We start from the raw sequence: 19,508 nt of genomic DNA, 5'->3' as shown, positions 1-19,508 counted from the left end.
GGGGATTGGATGAGGGCTAATTGGATGATGTGTGCTTGTATATCCTCTCAAGTCTTGTATTCCAGTGTGATGTATGATTACAATGCACCAATAAAACTAAAACTAAAAATAAATAAAATAAATAAAATATATAAAGGGCTGGTGTGTAGCTCAGAGGTAGCATGCCCTTGGGTTCAATCCCCAGTACCAAAAAAAAATAAATAAAATCTGGTTCTGTACTTGATCTTAGCCAAAAAGCAGAGAAACAACAAAATCTGGTTCTGTAACTCATTTACCTGTGTGACCTTAGATAAATCTCCTGAGATCGATAAGCTTCCATTTCCTCATCTATAAAATGTAACATTGGATACTCAAACTCTTCTCTCGGGCTCTTTGGAGGACTGAACAAGGTGATACACTAAAGTGCCTGGTATACAGTAGGTACTCCAGACCTGACTCGCCACCACCCTGCTCTCTCCTGCAGGCGGGCGGGGCAGCCGTTACAGCCGTGGGCGTCTGGACGCTGGTGGAGAAGAGCGGCTACCTGGGCGTCCTGGCCTCCAGCACCTTCGCCGCCTCCGCCTACATCCTCATCTTCGGGGGCGCTCTGGTCATGCTGACCGGCTTCCTGGGCTTCGGCGCCATTGTCCGGGAGCAGAAGAGCTGCCTCTCCACAGTGAGTGCGCCCTGCGTGCCACCGTCCCCAGGGGTCCCCAGCGAGAGTGAGAAGGTCACTGCGGCCGTGGGGAGCCGGAGTGGGCTGCTGGGCTGTGCCGCCCGTTGGTCCTGCTATGTTCCTAGGACAGAGTCAGGAGAGCAGGATCAGTCACTGCCCTGACAGCTGCCCCTACCTACTCAGCTTGCTCCTCCTCCTCCTCCTCCCTCTTTTCCTCCTTCTCCCTCTCTTCCTCCTTCTTCTTCCTCCTCTTCTTTCTCTTCCTCTACCTCCTTTTCCCCTTTATTCTTCCCTTCTTCCTCCTTTTTTTTTTTTTGTGTGTGTGGTACTGGGGATGGAACCCAGGGGCATTTGACCTCCGAACTACACCCCCAGCCCTATTTTTTATCTTTTATTTTGAAACAGGGTCTCACTGGGTTGCAAAGGCCCTCGCTAAGTAGCTGAGGCTGTCCGCGAACCGCGATCCTCCTGTCTCAGCCTCCCAAATGCTGGGATTGCAACTGTGTGCCACCACGCCCGGCTCCTTCTTTCTCCTTTTCCCTCTCCTCTTCCTCCTCTTCTTCTTCCTCCTCCTTTCCTTTTCCTTCTTCCTTCTTTCTTTTCTTCCCTCCTGTTCTTTCTCTTTCTGCTCCTCTGTGTCTCTCCTCCTCTTCCTCCTCCTTTTTCTCCTTGCCCTTCTCCCTACTCTCCCCTTCCCTTCCTCCTCCTTCTCCCTTTCCCTTTCTCCTCCTCCTCGTACTCCTTTCTCCTTTTCTTCTTCTCCCTCTTCTAGATTTTATCATGGTAGTTTTCAAAGATAAAAAGCATGATAGTGAAGCCATATTCCCCTCATCCAAGGACCCCCCAATTAACCCCTCCTGACAGGGCTGCTCTCCCCACATCCCTACATCCTCCCGCCCCAGAGGTCTTTGGGAACAACTCCAGGCACCCTGTCATCTGCAAAGGTTTCAGCAGGTATCTCTCAAACTTACGGATTCCTTTTTTAGAAAACACAACAGCAGCCGGGTGTGGTGGTGCACGCTTGTAATCCCCGCGCTTGGGAGGCAGAGACAGGAGGATCGCGCAGGTTCAAAGCCAGCTGCGGTGGCTTAAGAGACCCTGTTTCCAATTTTTTTTTAAAAGTATATAAAAAAAATAGGTCTGGGAATGTAGCCCGGAAGTAGAAGGGTTTCCAGGAACCCTAGTACCATAAAAAAAAAAAAGAAAACATAACAGCATTACTATTATCACACCTAAAAACAAAACAGTCGTTCCTCAATATCATAAAGGAACTGGGTGGTTTCAGATTTCCCTAACTGACCGGTTCACTGTTCTTTAAGTCTGTTTGAGTCACCGTCTAAATTAGCCCCGTGTGTTCGAGTTGGTTGATTGCCTCCTGAGTCTCGTTCAGTCTCTGACCTCCCGCCGTCAATCTCTTTCTCTCTCTCTTTTTTTCTCTTGCAATCTCTCTGTTGGGAGGAGCGAGGTCATCTGGCCTCTGGCGTTCCCGCATTTTCAGACTACAACCCCATGATGTTGTTTGACATGTTCTCCTGATAGCTCCATCTGGAAGCCCCATCGCATCTCACCGACTAGATTGTATGGCAAGAGTATTTCATGGCTGGCGTGGCAGGTGCCATGGGCTCCGTGACAAACTTGGTCCTGTGAGTCTGGGAAGAATATCCATAGCTGCTCAGTGTTGGGAATGTGGCCAGGGGGAGCCTGCAGGACCAGAGGCCTGGGATCCAGCTCAGAACTCAGGCTAACCCCAGCTCCAGCTCCTAATCTGTCAGGCACTCCTGGGCCGTGGCCAGCTCCCCGGGACCTGGGGGGTCTCTCCTTACCCTACAGCAAGGACACATCAAAGGGACTTGTATGCAGTCTCTGGGAGGAGGCAGCAGAGGGGTGCTGCAGGGGGGCGGGGGCTGGCTGACTGGCCCCCGCAGCCTCTCTCTCACCAGCAGCGACCTAGTTTTTCGCCCTGGATATAAAGGCTGCTGTGTGCAGGCCCAGTTGGGTGGCTCTCCCCTGTTTTGAAGAATTCCTGATTTTTTCTCTGAGGGGTAGCCCAGAGCCAGGGCGCTGGCAGGGTGCACAGTCATGGGGGCGGAGGGGGGACATCCCACAGGGCTCCAGGGTGTGGGTTTTGAGCTCCTCTCCAGCAGCAGGGAGATAGAGATCCATCAGGTCAGATATCCATCTGACCTGAGTATGGGTGTCCCTTGGTATCAATGAAGGATTGGTTCTAGAACCCCCAGGAAATGTACACATATTCAAGTCCCTTGTGTATATGCAAAGGTCTAATATTTGTGTGTAAACTATGTACAGACTTTTATAACTTTAATTCGTCTTTAGAGTACATATAATAGCTGATGCAATGTAAATACCTTGTAAATAGTTGTACTATATTGCTTAGGGAAAAATGGCCAGACCCCCCCCCGCCTCAAAAAAAAAAAAAATCTGCACATGCTTGGTAGAGAGGCGGCCTTCACAGGCCTGACCGCACATCCACCATCCGAGGCTGGCTGAAGCCTGGGTGTGGAGGGACAGTCGTCTTTCCAGCAGAGTGAGGCAGAGCCAGGTAGTCTAGGTCCTTAAGAGCCTGTGGCATGTCCCAGATCTGACCCAAGGAGCTGGAGAAGGCGCGGGGACCAGACCGGGTGAACATGGCAGGGACGTGTCCCGCACAGCCATGACCATCCCTTACAGGGCCTGAAGTCTGCACAGGCTGGTGCTCTTGGCTCAGAGGGAAAAGTTCTTTCCTCTCCAGCTCTGCGGGGCATTCTGCTTGGCTTCTGGTTTCATGCCAAGCCCACGGCCCCTTGCATCCAAAGGTCTGCCCACGGGCAGGCTGCTGAGCCATGAGCCCTTGGCTGTCTCCTCCTCCCTTCCTCAGCAACCCAAAAAGAAAGGCAGAACCCCTCGCTGAGGACCTTCCTTGTGCCTCAGAACCATTAGTCCTGGTTTTGAGGAGCCGCGCACAGCCAGTGGTCCCCTGCAGCCCTGGGAACCAGCCCCAGACTGGCCATGCAAGGGCCAGGGATGACACTCATGCCACGGTTCACTGAGCATCACTGGCCTCAATAAACCACTGTCAGCAACCAACACACGTGCGTGCACACTGATTCAGCCCTTCCTTGCCTGCCCTGGGGAGATATTTACTGTCTCTACGTGTTCCTAACGGAGGAAGAAACTGAGCTCACAGACAGGTGATTTTCTCAAGTCCAGGGCAGGTCACTGGAAGGAGCCCCATGCAGATGGGAACAAAGACTGAGGCTCTCAGGTGGGGTCCTGTGGGTGGGGCTCAGGAGGAGAGGCCTGGAGGGGGGCTTCACTGGTAACTTGAGCAGGAGGGGAACTTGTACCCTCTGGTCGCCTGGTCATCTGGGCAGGGTGCTCACAGTCTGATCATGGGGCTGTCAAGGCAGCGGGAAATCTGAAGTTTTGAAATTGACAGTTATACACTGCCAGCGAGAAGCACGCAGTCCAGCAGTGCTCTGCCCAGCACTCCCCCCAGAGAGGAGGTATTCACCCCACTTCACAGCTGAGGGGGCTACTCAGAGAGGCACAGCACATGAGGCTGGAGCTGGTCCATGGATCCAGGCTGGGTCCCCTCTGCTCCCCCGAGGAGGCCGAGCAGGACAGAAGGTAGGCTCATGTACCTCTTCCTGTCCCAGGGAGGCTAGTGCAGATCTGTGGTCCACAGAGATCCAGTGGATACAAGAGGAAGCTTCTGGCAGGGCCCAGGCGGGACTGAGGGCAGGAGACCAGGGACTGACCATAGGATGGGACACTGCAGCATCCGGGCTCCTCGCTCCCATTAGACGGAGGCGGGACCCCAGGTGGGTGGGGCCCTGGGACATCCAGGCATTACTGGGGCTGCTCTGAGTTCCTGGCTTTTTCAAGAACAGTCTCATCAGAGGTGCTCTTCCCCTAGGCAGCCTAAGGCCAGAGGAGAGATTAAAGTCCCACCCCTGGCCCTGCCCGGCTCTCTGCACCACCACCACAGCTGTTGCAGGAGATAGGTTGGGGGGAAAGGTGTGTGGTGTGAAATAATCCCCCCCTACCACCAGACACACAGAGACAAACAGAAAAACCGTGGATTCTTGTCCTAAGCTAAGAATAAGTATTCATTGCTTGGACAGCTGCTGCAGATTTAAAGAAGTTTATTAAAAAGATAGAAATATAGAGATAGTTAAAGCCCTGTGCTGGAGCAGACACAGGGGGGCAATTCGAACGAAAATGCCAAAGAACTCCAGTTTACTGAGTTTTTATATTGTCTAAGTCCAGCAGGTCCCTTTGATTTTTGGAGATCATGTTACACCTTATCGCCAGCCCCGGCTCTGCTTCTGTTATCTCTCCAGCTGGGTTTATGGCCTGAAAGGGGGAGACATCTCTGTCTCCAAACACAGGCCTAGATTTATGGCCTGAGAGGGGGAGACATCTCTGTCTCCAAACACAGGCTTTTACATTTCGTCTTTTCCCCCACAATGTGTTAAATTGTTCTTAGGAATGCAAGGACATGTTGGCTAACCCTGGCTTTCTTAGTAAAGACGATATGTTTCAAGGTTGGACATCTTTCCCAGGACTGATACATTAATACTTTTTTAACTCTCTTCCCAATACCAGTACAACAGCTTCATTCTTTTTGACCCAGACCCATACACACGATCTGTCCAGCCATCCAGGCGGATCCATAAAGTACAATGTCTCTGGCCTCCCTGGGCACAGCCTGTCCCCTGGCTTGAATGACGTGCCTGCCCAGAGGGGACCACACTCTGTGTCCAGGGCTGTGCGGGAGAGATGTGGACAGAGGGAGGTCAAGGCCTGCGCCTGCCTGAGGTATGGTGGGTATCTCTTGGCCCACCTTCTGAGTGACAAGAGTCAACAGATGGACAGAGCTGGCCAGTCCTTGGGGGCTGAGCGCAGTGGCTGGTGGAAAGGCTGTTCCAGATGTTTCCTTCTTTGCTCTGCTTCACCTTTCCCACAGAGACCTGCCTGTGTTCACTCCCACCCCACATAGCACGGATGATCTCTCTGGCTTAATGTCTATAAACAGACATACCGGGAGGCAACAGCTTGAAACTGAGGTCAGGAAAGAGCGTACACACACGTGTGCACACACAGACACACACACACACACACACACACACACACACACTGTTGGTGCAGGACTGCGGGGTCAAACATCTCTGCCAACAGGCTAACAAACAACATGCCCTTAGCCTCAAACTTTCTCCTCTGAAATAAGCAAAGACAGAAGCAGCCCAAGGACAGATCGTGGAAAGCAGAGGATCCTGGGTAACCACATCCTGCCCCCCTCCCCGCCACCGCCAGCCCCTGAATTATTGAGTTTCTGAGTTGTTTAAACCAAGAAGGTCCTGTCAGGCTGTTCTTGGGCAGACACACACAGAAAACCCAGGCTCCCGTTTTAAACCCAGTGGTGTTGTGAAGGGGCTTTGAAAGTGTTCTGTGGTTCCTGAAGCTTCCTCCTCGGTTTTGTTTCATTTTTTTTCCACCTCCACGTCTGACTTCCTTTTGAAATCTTTAATCAGCTGAAAGCTGAGGGATGCTCCAGAGGAAAAAGGGGCCAGGAGTCCAGCTCTGTACAAAGTTTTCCGAAGAGAAAAAGGGAAAGATGAAAGATTGGGCAACCGAATGATGTCCATCCAACTTGGATTGGAAGGAAGGGGAGGCTGGCCTTGAAAGTTCCCAGCGAAATACCCAGAGAGGGTCGTCCAGCTCACACACGGGCAGGCTGTCTGTCCTGGCCCGAGCCCTCAACCTGGCACATCTGCAACCCCTCAGAGCCACTTTGCTAAGAGGACATGCCCACCAGGGACAGGAATGGCATGTCTTTGCAGGCGTTGACATGGTGGCCAGCTTGGTTTTGGAAGTCTGCAGAGGGAGGAAAGGCAAGAGGCCTTAAATTATTCATGCCAGATCATCTTTTTTAGCTAAGACTGCATGAGAGAGACAGATAATTCAGGCCATCTGTGCCTAAGGCCAATGACCAGGACCGATGCCACCCAGATCAAAAGAGAGGACTATTTTTAGAGTTTTGAATATGGGTTCTGCAAACTTTCACATCTTCAGCCAAATGAAGATCAAGATGGATGGTTCAGACTAAACTGGGTCTTCGCTGGGAGCTCTTTTATTCTTAGGGGATGGATAAAAAGTAAGAAGTTCTAGAAAATGAGGGGACCCAGAATTACAAGGGTTCCATCCAGGGCAGTCAGGCTTGGCGAACTGGGCCGTAAGGCCTGGAATCCAGGGCGGCCATATCTAGGCCGGGACTTCACATAGCTTGCCTTACTGGCTCTGGGGTATGGACAAGCCACTCAGCATCTCCTTCCCCTGTGATGTTCCCAACTTTAGACGGGACGAGATGTGAGGATAACAAGGAAGCATTTTAAGGTCTTAGGAAACGAGTCACCACGTTATATAAAGATCATCAAAATGTGGCTCTAATTAACATTTACATCACCATCGTCATGACCGATCTCCTTTGAGAAGGAACCTAAATAAACAGAGTTATTCTTAAGATCCTTTCTCTCAGGGTCCCCACAGCCTGGGCGAGACTACATCCCTCAGAGAAGGTGGTGACGGGGTGGAATATGGAAGGAGCCGGTCTCATCCCCTGCGGGGCTTTACTGCATCCTCCCGCAGGCTGAGGACCTTGTGTTTCTCCACCCACTGTCCAGCTGAGGGAGGCCATCACCTACCCTACTTGGTGGCACTTGGATCTTTGAGTCAGCTGCCCATTATCCCAAAGGGTCAGCTCCTACAGCCAAAGCTTTGGGAGCCAACAGAATGAGAGAGCCCTTCCTCTCCCAGCCTGGTTTGTGCAGCAGAGAGGGGAAAATAGACAAGATGGACTCTCTTTGGCATCTTTGGGAAATAGAAAATAAATAGACCAGCCTTGAGATGGCTACACGAAGTCAGCCTGGGCTCTGCCTCCCCAGCCAGGCCCTTGAGGTCCTCAGGAAAGCTCGTGAGAGGAAATAGGCTGTGTCCCCAAGCCAGGAGGACCACACAGCTGCCAGTGCCAGCTTTTCTCACGACAGTCACTGTCCCACCAGCTTACTCAGCTCGGGGGCCCTGCAGAAGGCCCCCTAGGCAGCTTAGACAGGATTCCACACCTCTCTTCAGCCAGAGAGTGAGATTCGCCTGGGGCCACACAGCCAGGGGCTGGCAGAGCAGGGGGGCGGTGCCAGGCAGTTTCTTTTCCCTCCACCTACACAGGCAATGGACACTTGCCTTTTTAAATGGTCAAGACCCTGAATATTTTTTCCCAAATGAAACACAAACCACAGAGGTATTTTCTGGGGGCCCTTTCCCTGGCCGCATGTGCCCTGACCTCCTCCAAAGTAGATGTGATGCTTCGGGATGCTGGCAGTGTGATGTCCTAATGGAGGGTCACAGAGGTGTGTGGCCTAGTTAGAAAAGAAAGGTCAGCTCAGTTCAGCCGGCACCATGGTACACGCCTGCAATCCCGGTACTGGGGAGGCTGAGACAGGAGGATCATAGGTTCCAGGCCAGCCTTGGTGACTTGGTGAGGCCCTCCGCAACTTAGCAGGATGCTATTTAACAATAAAAAGGGAGCCGGGTGTGGTGGTGTTCGCTTGCAGTCCCAGCATTCGGGAGGCTGAGACAGGAGGATGGCAATCTACGGACAGCCTCAGCTACTTAGTGAGGTCCTTTGCAACTCTGTGAGACCCTGTTTTAAAATAAAGAATAAAAAAATAGGGCTGGGGGTGTTGCTCAGAGGTAGAATGCCCCTGGGTTCATTCCCAGTATGGCAAAAAAAGTAAAAATAAATAAAAAGGGATGGAGGTGTGGCTGAGGGGTACAATGGTATGAAAGAGGAAGAGAGGGAGAGGAAGGAGGAGAAGGAGATGAAGAAGGAGAAGGAGAAGAGGAGGAGGAGGAGGAGGAGGAGGAGGAAAGGAAGGAGAGAGAAAAGAAAAAGAGGTTAGCTCAGTTCTATGTGGGTAGATGGTTCCTGTAATGGGACATCTTGTCACCCCATCCAGCAGGGCTCTGAGCGGCAGAGAAAAGAGGCCCAGAGCACGTGTGTGTGTGTGTGTGTGTGTGTGTGTGTGTGTGTGTGTGTGTGTATTGGTAATGGTGATGAGGGGGATTGATAAACAGCCTCTGTTTGCATCCCAAGTCCAAACATATATTATATATATTTGGAGATCATATACTATCTTACTGTCCAGTTTCCTTTCCTAGACAGATCTGTCTATATAATTAGTGTTATGGCTTAGGTTTGGAACGCTCCCCCAAAAAGCTCATACATTGGCAGCGTGGTCCCCAATGCAGAAAATTGAGAGGTGGGGCCTGGCAGAGGAGGTGGGTCACAGAGGCATGACCTTGGGGACTAGATCTGTCCCTAGGCCCTCCTCATTCTTGCAGCTTCCGGGCACCATGAGTTGAGCAACTTTCCTCTGCTGCTACCCTGTTTCTGACTTGGAGTTGGCCAACCCTGGACTGCCCTCTGAACCCGTGAGCCCAGATAAGCCTCCTCTCCTCTAACTTGTTCTTGTCAGGTATTTTGCCACAGTGACAAAAAAAAAAAAAAAAGCTAACTAAAACAACTGGAAAGAGACATAAGACACTCCCTGTCCTAATTAGGCACCACTGGGCACCAATTATTGATCCCAATGAGCCAGGGTGCAGGGGGAGCCCCAGAAAAAGTGACCTGAATGGCAAGACGGTTCTTCAACAAATGATGGGGAAGCCCATGTGTGCAAGCAGAAGCGTTCTTCTTTCCAGGCACATTACACCTCCGCCGAATCGTATTACACAGCGCACAGCCACAGAGGGGGGCCTGGAGGTGCGCTGCAGTCACGGAAATTGATCTGGGGTAAAAAAAATAATAATAAAACCATGACCTTTTCATCATGGGGCCCCATCCACACATAGATTGTTGGTCTAAAAACCCTATGACTGTCCCACTCTGCTGGGACTGACAGAAGGAAACTGTCCATGGGGGCCAAATAGTCATTTTACTTAAAGAACTACATTTCCCCACTGTTCTGTGTGAGCAGAGAGGGTCTTTACTTTTCTCTATTGGAACCCAGTACCCTCCATCAGACTGAGTGTCAGGGGCGCTTAGAATCAGCTGAAATAGAAGACCCAGGAGCCAGAGTGATGGGGGTCAAAGGACCACTGTTGTTGTTAATGAGGCTTTCCTTCTACAGCACACAGCCTTGGTGCCTCTTCACCTCTGGCTGAGACATGCCTGCATGCTCCCTAAGCCCCCACAGAGGAAAGAAACTGTGGCATCCTGAGCAAAGGCCGCCCTAAAGCAAGGACAGAGGCCTGCTCACCAGATAGGAAGGACAGGAAAGAACACGGGAGAAACCTGAGTGCTTCTACAGACATCCCTGCACAGCAAACAGGAGGCAGGAGAGAAGAGACTCAGCCCTGACTCTTCATGGCCCAGGGAGCTGCTGCCCCCAGGCACCCTTCCCATCTAAGCTTGCATGTGAGGCAGAAAACCCAGAGAGGGTGAACAGCCTGCCAGGGTCACTCAGCATCTGATTGTCACAAGCTAAGAAGGGCAGGATTAAAAATGAGACTGATGACTCTGTCCTTGGCTTAGGGTGTGAGGAGGACGACAGGTCGCCTGTACTGAGCGGTGGAGGGCCAGGCAGGGTTTCATGTTTTGTGCACATATTGTATCCCCTCTACTCTGGCCTGTGGAAATCAGCCAATGGGCAAGACTAGGCCCTTCCGAGAGACTTGCAGGAACAGTGGGTTGATTTCCCACGCCCGTGTCCACCAGGCAACAGCACCCTCTGCATTCCCGGGACCTCATCCTCAGCAGCAGCCAGCTGCCCAGGCCCCACTGCCCGCTGTGGGTCCTGCTCTTGCTCAGCCCATTCAGACTGAACCCTGAGTACCCCCCACCTGGACCCCAGTGGATGCCTGCCTTTGGCTTGTACTTTTGGAACTGTGTTCTGCTTCCATGTCCCCCACCCACACTTCAGTCCTCAAAGGCCCCCATATTTTGGCTTAGACTTTTTATGGCCCCTGACACGTGTTCCTCTGGAATGCCTGCTGCTTCCCCAGGGCCCAGATTGCTCCTTCCCCACCCTCTCCCAACTTCTCTTCACTCAGTCAACCAACTGGCCAGGCGCAGCCCCGTCTCTGCTCCCAGCACCTCAGCAAAACTGGGCATCTGGATCGGCTGCTGGCCATAGCACAGCCTGGCACCCACAGCATACAGCAGGTCCCAGGTGGAATGGCTGACACCCAACATCAGAGTTGCTGTGGCCTGAAGGCCCGGCCTGTGAGCCCTGGGCTGGCACCAGGAGGAGGAGAGGTCACCTTCATCCTTCCCACGGTGACATCTTGTTACAGGAATGGCTTGAGGCTCCCCAATCCACATCCTCTCCTTTCTGCACAAATAGCTGACTGCCTCCAGCCAGCAGCTAATTGCCAGAAAATAATTCGCCCTGAGGTCATTGCTGCTTAAACAGCTGGCTCCATCTTTTCCTGTTTGTGGCTAGGAGCTCTCTGACCCTCCCTAGGCCTGCCTCTAATCTTTTTGTATACGGCCGGCTGCAAGCCTCAGGCTGGGCCCTTCTCCCTGCCACTAAGCCTGAGCAGCATCCAGAATCTTCTCTCCATTGATGTTCTGTTCTGAGAATAGGCTGGCACCTCCACCCCACCCCAGCCTGCCTGGACCCTGAGCCTCCACTGCTTGGCAGGAAGTTGTGCTGTTTCCTCGTTTAATGAAGAACAATGGGAGAGTTGACAGAGGAATGCTCCCAGTGAAGTTCCCTTCTTTATGGCAGCCTGTCCAGTGGGGAAGGTCTGAGAAGCTCTTAACACTCACCGCGAAGCTGGTACCAGCTGGGGCTAGGCTCACCTGTCTCTAATGCACAGCATACAGGTCCCAGAAATTAGTTGGGGTTTGGCTTGCCCCATGCAGCGTAAGTCCATCCAAAGACTGGGTTTCTAATTAATCACTTTAATGCCACAGCGAGAAATAGTTCTGCATATTTCCTCCAGAGCCTCCGTGTGGTCCATCGACAGCCGTATTGCCCCAGCTTCCTATAATTTTAGAAAGTATCCAACTTTGCTTCTAGTTCAAAGTGTTCCATCAGAGAATAAATGAGGAAAAAATACTCGGCTACATGGCACCGGAGGGAGATTAATGTGTGGAGTCCATTCTGTGCTCAAAACACTGGTTCGTTCTATACTTTGGGACCAGTTTGGCATATTTTGAAATGGATGGTTCTTAAAGGGGGCCTGGGAACAGAAGCTACCAGATATTTCTTTGGAATTCTCATTACCACTTTCCCTCAGACCGAGATGTAGGTGGTTGCTTCTGGGGAGATCCGGGTAACCCTGAGTCAGCAGGGGCAGAGCAGTCTTTAAAATCAGAGTGGAGAGCCTGGCGTGGTGGCGCACGCTTGTAATGCCAGCATTTGGGAAGCTGAGACCAGAGGATCGCGGTTCGAGGACAGCCTCAGCTACTTAGTGAGGCCCTTTACAACTTAGTGAGACCCTGTTTAAAAATAAAGAATAAAAAAATAGAGATGGGGGGTGTAGTTCGGAGGTAGAATGCCCCTGGCTTCTATCCCTAGTTAAAAAAAAAAAAAAAGTCAAAGTTTGGAAGTTTGCAGAATCTTTTGGAAGAAGAACCAGGAAACCCTGGAATCAAAGGAAGGTTCAGAAATGAGGATGCCCACAAGGTGCTCACAGGGAGAAAAACTTCTGGCTCAAGGAGGACTAAGGAAGGCGGTGCCTGGGCTGAGCACTGGCGGCTGAGCCATACCCCCAACATGCAGAGTCTATCTTACTATGAGCTCATCCCCCTGCCCTTTGCCCTTCCGTGGGGACCATACCACAGAGTGACTAAGAGCCCAGGGTATCTGCCAAACTTTCTGGTTGGTTCCTTGCTCAGCCAATTCCCAAACTCATGTTCTGGCCTGCGAGACAGACCCGAGGCTGGCCTCTCCACGGGGGCGCATCCTCTGTGGTCCTCAGCAAAGCACCAACTTAGCCAAGGGAGGGTTCACTTTTCCTCAAGGTGGCTCAGGGTCCAGCCAACACCCACGTTGAAATAAAACCCAGCCTGAGAATTTCTTATTATTGGCTTTTACTTAATAACTCATGAAAATAATATCAAACCAGACTTATAGACAGCAAGAGGGGGTTTCAGGGCCTTCTTTGAGCTTTCTAGGGTTAACTTCTAAGGGCATGGGAGAAATCTAGAACTGTTTCAGACTCCCCCAGGGAACTACTTGAGGGTCTAAGGAATTCCCTCTCTGCCCATGCCCATAAGGAGGGTTGTGATAGGCTGAAGCAATATGGGCTTCCCTGGTCCTTGCTTGATCAAGGTGAGCACCTTCCTGCCACAGAGGTGCCCGCCCAGGTAGGCACAGAGCAAAACCCCTCCCGTGTGTCTCTGTGCATTCAGTTCCCAGTGTCTCGGGAGTTAGATAACATTTCTTGGATCATCTTGTTGCACCTTCCCCCACAGTGCGTAGAGACACATATGCAAATCAGGCCCCAGCATCAGCCTTAGAACTCGAAGGTAAATATCTAGACCAGGCTTTCTCAGCCTTGGCACTATTGATGCTGTAGGCCAGAGAGCTCTCTGTTGTGGGCACTGCCCTGGGCATCGCAAGATGCGCGACAGCATTCTAGCCTCATCCTGGTCCTTCCAGGTGCCGGCAGGACCTCCCTCCCTCCCTCAATTGTGACAACAAAATAATGTCTCCAGACAATGCCAAATGGACCCCAGGGACAAAATAAAGCCAGATTGAGGACCGCTGTGTAAATTTAAGGTCATACATGATAGATAGATAGATAGATAGATAGATAGATAGATAGATAGATGATAGATAGATGATAGAAGATAGATATAGATAGGTAGATGATAGAGAGAGAGAGATAGATAGGTAGATAGATGATAGAAGATATAGATAGGTAGGTAGATAGATAGATAGATGATAGATAGATATAGATGATAGAAGATAGATATAGATAGGTAGATAGATAGATAGATAGATAGATAGATAGATAGATAGAAGATAGATAGGCAGGCAGGCAGACAGAATGACTGGGGAATTAACCCAGAGGCATTCTACCTCTGAGCTACACCTCCAGCCCTTTTTAATTTTTATTTTGAGACACGGTCTCCTTAAGTTACTGAAATTGTGATCCTCCCATCTCAGCCTCCCAAGTACTGTAATTACAGCTGTGCACCACCACGCCCCACTCAGAGGTATAATTTGCAAGAAATTCACTTGTCCATCTAAACCAAGAGACGCTCCCCAAACATACACCAACAGCCAGTACCATCAGACATGCTGCAGAGGAGACAGAACAACTCAGAGGCAACCCCGCTCCTCAGAAGCTGTCCTTCAGGAGACACAGGGGGCTGATACCTGCAGCGAATGCAGCCAAGACGCAGCAGTGGGCACAGCTCAGTGCTTCCCAGGGAAGGCCCACCCAGTGGCGCATTGTGGCAGTCAGGCAGGGACATGGGGCTCCCGGTGTGGAGGGAAGGAGCAAGCAGATGTCCGTGCTTGGGTCTGGCTGGGGGCATGGTGAATGAAACGCTGTGAGCATTCGGCAGGGAGTTGGGAATCACGGACAAGCAGGGATGACCCAGTGGAGCCAGGATTGAGCTCAGAAGTGAAGGACAGGTGGTAGGACTGGAATTCCAGGCAGAGGAACCAGATGGGCAAAGGCGGGACGGCTTGGCCTCTTTGAGGGGAACTGATGCAGGGACACAAGGCATGTTTCTCAGATCACAGCAGCTGAGTCCTGCGATGATTCCGCTGCACTCAGGCAGTCTGAGGACTTGGTAGGTAGGAGGCAGAAGGACAGAGCTGGGACATTTGCTAGAGCCCCATGGCCTCACAGGACAAAAACCTCAGCAGCCTGACCGCATCGCCCAGGGACTTCACCACCGGCATGGGCAGGGCTGCCAGGATGCTCCAGACCAGAGGATCTCAAGAACTACCACCCTTTCCCCAAACCCTGGGAACTGTCACTCCAGGCGCTGACTCAGGGCCTCCCCTGCCAACATGAGTCACACACCTGCAGCCCTCCTGGCTGGAGCCGGTGCCCACCAAGCACCCCTTGAACCCTCACTTCCCACCCGGAGCATCTCTACACACGGAGTTGCATTCAGGAAGGGGAGCCCACCCCTCCCCACCCTCCCACTAACAGCGTGTGGGTTCTGTTGCCTGTTGGAGGTCCCTAGGCAGGTTTCCAAGGGGCTAGCTTTATTCATTTAGCCTGTCATTAAGTCGAGGATGTGCCTCCATGCCTGGCCCGTCCCTCCCTCTTCCCCACCTGTCCTCAGCATGACTGCCCCAGGGAGCAGCCTGATGCGGCCATGATCCCAGTGTCCCCATGCAACTCACAGCTACAGTAGCGTGGGGGGAAGGCACTGTCCTCGAGCTGCCAGCGCCAGCCCCCTGTGCAGTCATTTCCTCCCATGCTCCGGGGACACACAGGAGTAACCCAGGGTCACCAGCCATTATGGGTCGAAGGTTCTATGTGGCCAGATGAGGGCAGACCCAATGCCACCCTGGGGCCAGGGGAATGGGAGGCACACGGAGGGCATAGGGACAGCAACCATTCAGAGAGAAGTTTTGGGACACGTTCCCCAGGCCCCAAGGAACGTGGAGGAGCACACTTCCCCTCCCCTCCTCCTAGCTGCTCAGGGTGGGCCTGGCAGGCGACTCCATCATCAGTCCCTGGAGAGGAAACACAGGTGCATCCCACAGTCAGGGTCACCCTGGATGGCCCCATAGCCAGCTCCTCTGCACAGGGACCAGGGGGAGCCGAGTCCATCCCAGACCTCTCTTACATTTTTCTAATGCACAGCAAGGCACCCGTGGCCACCTGACACGGGGCAGTGGGTCCTGGGCTGCGCTCCTGTTGGCTGACATGGCCACCAGCTTGCTCCGAGGTTTCAGGCCCATCTCCCAGAGCAGAGAGGACGCTTCCACTCACCCTCTAGTTCCCTCTCGTTGGCCTCAGCTGACCCTGGATCCTACTCAGCACCCTTTGTAGACTGGAGCTGGAGAGTGGCTGGGGCCAGGGGAGCCTGGCCTCATGGAACTTGCAATTCCCTCTCCCGCTTCTGGGCTTCATCTTGGTACCCCAAAAGTTGGAGTTTCCTGTCCAGATAGTCCAAACCTCCACACAGAGCTGCCCAGATGCTCTGGGCTGGGCACTCCTGGCATATGTGCCCTTAGTTTACACACCCCACCCAGCCCGCTCCACAGCCCCAGCCAAGCGGCATCTGGTCCTGGGGGAGGGACGGAGAGAGCTTGGGCATGCAGGCTGGGGCCTTCCTGGGACGGCATAGAGCCTGGGGTAACAAAAGGAAGGGAGCCAGGCAGGGACCTCTGTGTCCTGTGCCTTAGGCCCCTCAGATGATAGAAGCTGCCCTGATCCCCGACCGAGGCCAGGTCCAAGGCTGGGAGAACGCAGGGCGCAACAGAAATGCTGTAGAGTGTAGAGAGCGGGCCAGCAGGGCCTGGACAGGGGACCCAAGCTCCCGGGTGCCCGACAGACCCCTGCAGCCGTCTCCATCAGCCCGCATCCCTTGTTCTGCTTCATGCAGCCAGGCAGCTGAGCAGCACCTCGGGGGAGTCTAGGGGAAGTGCTCCCAAAAGGTCCTCCTCCCTTCCTCCCCCTTCCCTCCTCCTCCTTCCTCCTTTTCCTTCTTTCCTGCCCCTCGCTCCCTGGCTGCCCATAGCCTCCTTCTTCTCCCTCTCCCTGTCACCCATGTGGGCCCTATAAGAACACGGCAGGGCTGAGCTGTGTCCAGAGCCTCCCTGACGGTGCCAAGGGAGGGAGGCAGGGCAGTCGTCCTGCCGGTCACACTCCAGTGCACAGCCAGGAAGCCAGGGGGGCCAAGCTGAGCCGGAGAAGGCCGGGCACGGGCAAGGAAGGAAGGGTGCCCGCCGGGCTCTGAAGGATGTGGAGGGGGACCAGGCACATGACCCTCAGCCCAACCCCGGATCTCTGCCTTGGCTTTCTCTGGAGCAACTGCCAGGGCAGCCCCTGCTCTCCAGCCACTCCCTGAACACAAACGCCGAGCTTTCTGCAGGCTCCCGGATTTGCATGCACTCTCCATGCCTGGAACGCGCTGCCTCCTCCTCCTCCTCCTCCTCCTCCTCCTCCTCCTCCTCCTCCCCCTTCTCCTTCTCCTCCTCCACGAGCAAAGCCCCCCTCATCCTTAGTGACATCACTCAGGTGTCCCCACCTCCAGGAAGCCCTCTGTGACTGCCCAGCCCACCAGGAGCCTCCCGCCAGTTCATGGCTTACCCCATAGTCACACTTAAAACACAGTAATTGTCATAACTATTGTCTTCTAATTGCCTACCCTTCTGTCCCTCGCCATCAACAACTTTGAGGGCAACCAGTGTCTTACTTCAGATGCCTACACTTGGCACCCAGTAGCTGTTCCATCGACATTGGATGGGGGGATTTCTGGGTCACCCACACATTAGTGGGTGAAGGGGTGGGGCAGGGCACTTAGGCCCAGCAGCCAGCAGAGGCCTGATGTCCAGACTGCTGGAGCATCAGCCAGCTCTCCATTGCTAAAACTAAAATACTTAACATAAACAGCCTACAGGAGGAAAAGTTTCCTTTGGCTCACGGTTTCAGAAGTTCAGTCCAGGGTGGGCTAGCTCCAAGGCAGAACATCATGGCAGAAGGATGTGGCAGAGGAAAGCTGTTCAACCCGTGGCAGTCAGGAAACGGAGAGAGAGGGAGAGCTACGGAGAAGATACACCCTCCCACAGCATGTCCTCAGGGACCTGCATTTTCCAACTCGGTCCCACCTCCCAGGAGTTCATTTAGCTATCAGTGGACTAAGGATCAATTCATTGTTGAGGTCTGATCGTTGCCTAAAGCCCCACCTCTGAACCTTGCTGGACAGACCAGGCTTCCAACACATGAGCTTTTGGGGACATTTCAGATCCAAAGCGTAGCAGCTGGTACAAGGAAGAAACTGGTAGGGGTGATGGAGGTCCCTGGCAGGTATCCCTACCGCTGGGCACTTGTCATAGGAGTATCCTGATCCCTGGCAGTGACTGTCTTCTCTCTTTGCTCCCAGTATTTCTGCCTGTTGCTTGTCATCTTCCTGGTTGAGCTCGTGGCAGGAGTCCTGGCCCACGTGTACTACCAGAGGGTGAGTGGAAGTGTCCTCTGTCTACATCCTCTGCCAGCACCCTGAAGAAGCACTAGCCGGGGCCGGGGCCGGGGCCGGGGCCGTCACACACTGGGTGGTCCTGGTTCCCAGGCCCCAACAATCCCCTGCGCATCTGGATCACAGCTTCTTGTCCCACTTCCAGCAACTCTCTCCTACATCTGCAGACGCCGATGTGCTCAGCCAGGAGCGGGGGAAGGTGGGAGTTTCCCTTGGGAAGTCAGTTCATCCCTCTCCGGTCCAAGGATAGTCAGAGAATGAATCCATCTGTCAGAGGCAGCCAAGGAGAGCGTCTGGGTTGGGGTTTAATGCAGGACCATAAGGACAGGTTTGGGCCAGACAGTTTACAGCCAGCGGTCTGGTCCCCTCTCCTGCTGTAGCCTCTGGAGCAGGGGTGTGAAGTTGTGAGCAGGGTTATGCTACATTATGAAAACAGTATCACTCTTCAGGTTGCTTGAAGCTAATGTCCATGGGGTGCCTGCAGGCTAACAATGGTCAATAGTTGAGAATCACCTTGGAATCAAAATCTAAATCCACAGCTATCTGATATGGCCCTGCATGCAGCCGCAGGACTCTGGCTGGCACTATACGTGAGCTGTGCCCTCCCGGCCATCACAGCTCAGCCCTCAAGTTGCCCCGGCTTGTACAATGGTCTCTCCATGAAGGTCCTCAGTGCTGTCTCCCCAGAGGGTCCCTTGGCAGCGCCAGACACGCCCTGCCACCGTGTTCTCGATTGACAGCGTACTAGAGTTTACTAGCAGGCTTTGGAGTGCACCCGGGCCCCAGGGGATGGAGTGGGGTGAGGGCTCTTCTGACACCCCCTTTTTCCTCCTCCCTCCTCAGCTGAGTGATGAACTGAAGCAATACCTGAATGGCACCTTGACCGAGAACTACGGGCAGCCCAGGGCCAGGGAGATCACAGCTGCGGTGGACCGTCTGCAGCAAGATGTAAGCCGCTGAGCAGATGCAGGTTCACATCCTGCATCCTGCACTCTGTCCCTTCCCGTCTGTGTGACCCTGGGCAGACTACTCACCCTCTTTGAACTTCCCTCGCCTAACGAAATCCTCGCGGGTTATGTGCGCAGTAATTATGACCACCCCTGTGGATGTCCCCAGCCACCGTGAAAAGTGCTCTCTGAAACCTGGGTCCTTCCCATCGACCTCCTCGGCCTCCACTTCTGCCTTAGCTCTCCTGATCACCTTCCTCCCGTCCTGGGTGCCCAGGGACAGGAAGCAGGAGAACTTTCTCCCACTCCTCTCATCTGTGGGCTTCCTTCCTTCTTCCTTGGGAAGCTAGGGCCAGCTGAGGTCCCAGCAGGGAGCACCGACAGGCAGACCTAAGCTGTAAGGACTTCCAGGTGCGAGCGTGGAGCAGAACACTGGACAGAACTTGGGGTGGGGGGTCTTCCCTTTTCAAGAAGAGATGCAGCGGACTCCCCCTGGGAGGCCCACAGCCACGGGCAGATGTAGGGGACGGAAACCGGACCGCAGACCTGTGCTGTCCAGTATGGCCAGAACTTGGTACAGGTGTCTATTTGTGCTTAAATGCACAACTCAGTCACTCCCTCTCACACTGGCCACAATACAGGTCGCTCCCAATCTCACACTGGCAGCCTCCAGCTGGACGGCACAGGTGCAGGACATTTCCTAGGGTGTGGAGAGTTCTAT

At 53.3% G+C, this 19,508-nt stretch overlaps 1 protein-coding gene across 1 annotated transcript in view; it reads left to right on the top strand.

Annotated features, from left to right (window-relative positions):
* The window catches only part of TSPAN11 (tetraspanin 11), a gene marked incomplete at its 3' end in the record, with an annotated part of 38,311 nt that overhangs the window by 10,717 nt on the left and 8,086 nt on the right, over positions 1 to 19,508 (top strand). Inside the window, exons 2-4 of the mRNA XM_080706103.1 lie at positions 464 to 655; positions 17,748 to 17,822; positions 18,684 to 18,788. Of these exons, the coding sequence (XP_080562229.1) occupies positions 464 to 655; positions 17,748 to 17,822; positions 18,684 to 18,788 (372 nt within the window). The remainder of the gene's footprint in view (positions 1 to 463; positions 656 to 17,747; positions 17,823 to 18,683; positions 18,789 to 19,508) is intronic.

Source organism: Muscardinus avellanarius (genome assembly GCF_963383645.1).
Source record: "Muscardinus avellanarius genome assembly, chromosome: 11".
Lineage (NCBI taxonomy): Eukaryota > Metazoa > Chordata > Mammalia > Rodentia > Gliridae > Muscardinus > Muscardinus avellanarius.
This window is presented reverse-complemented; position numbering and strand designations above follow the sequence as displayed.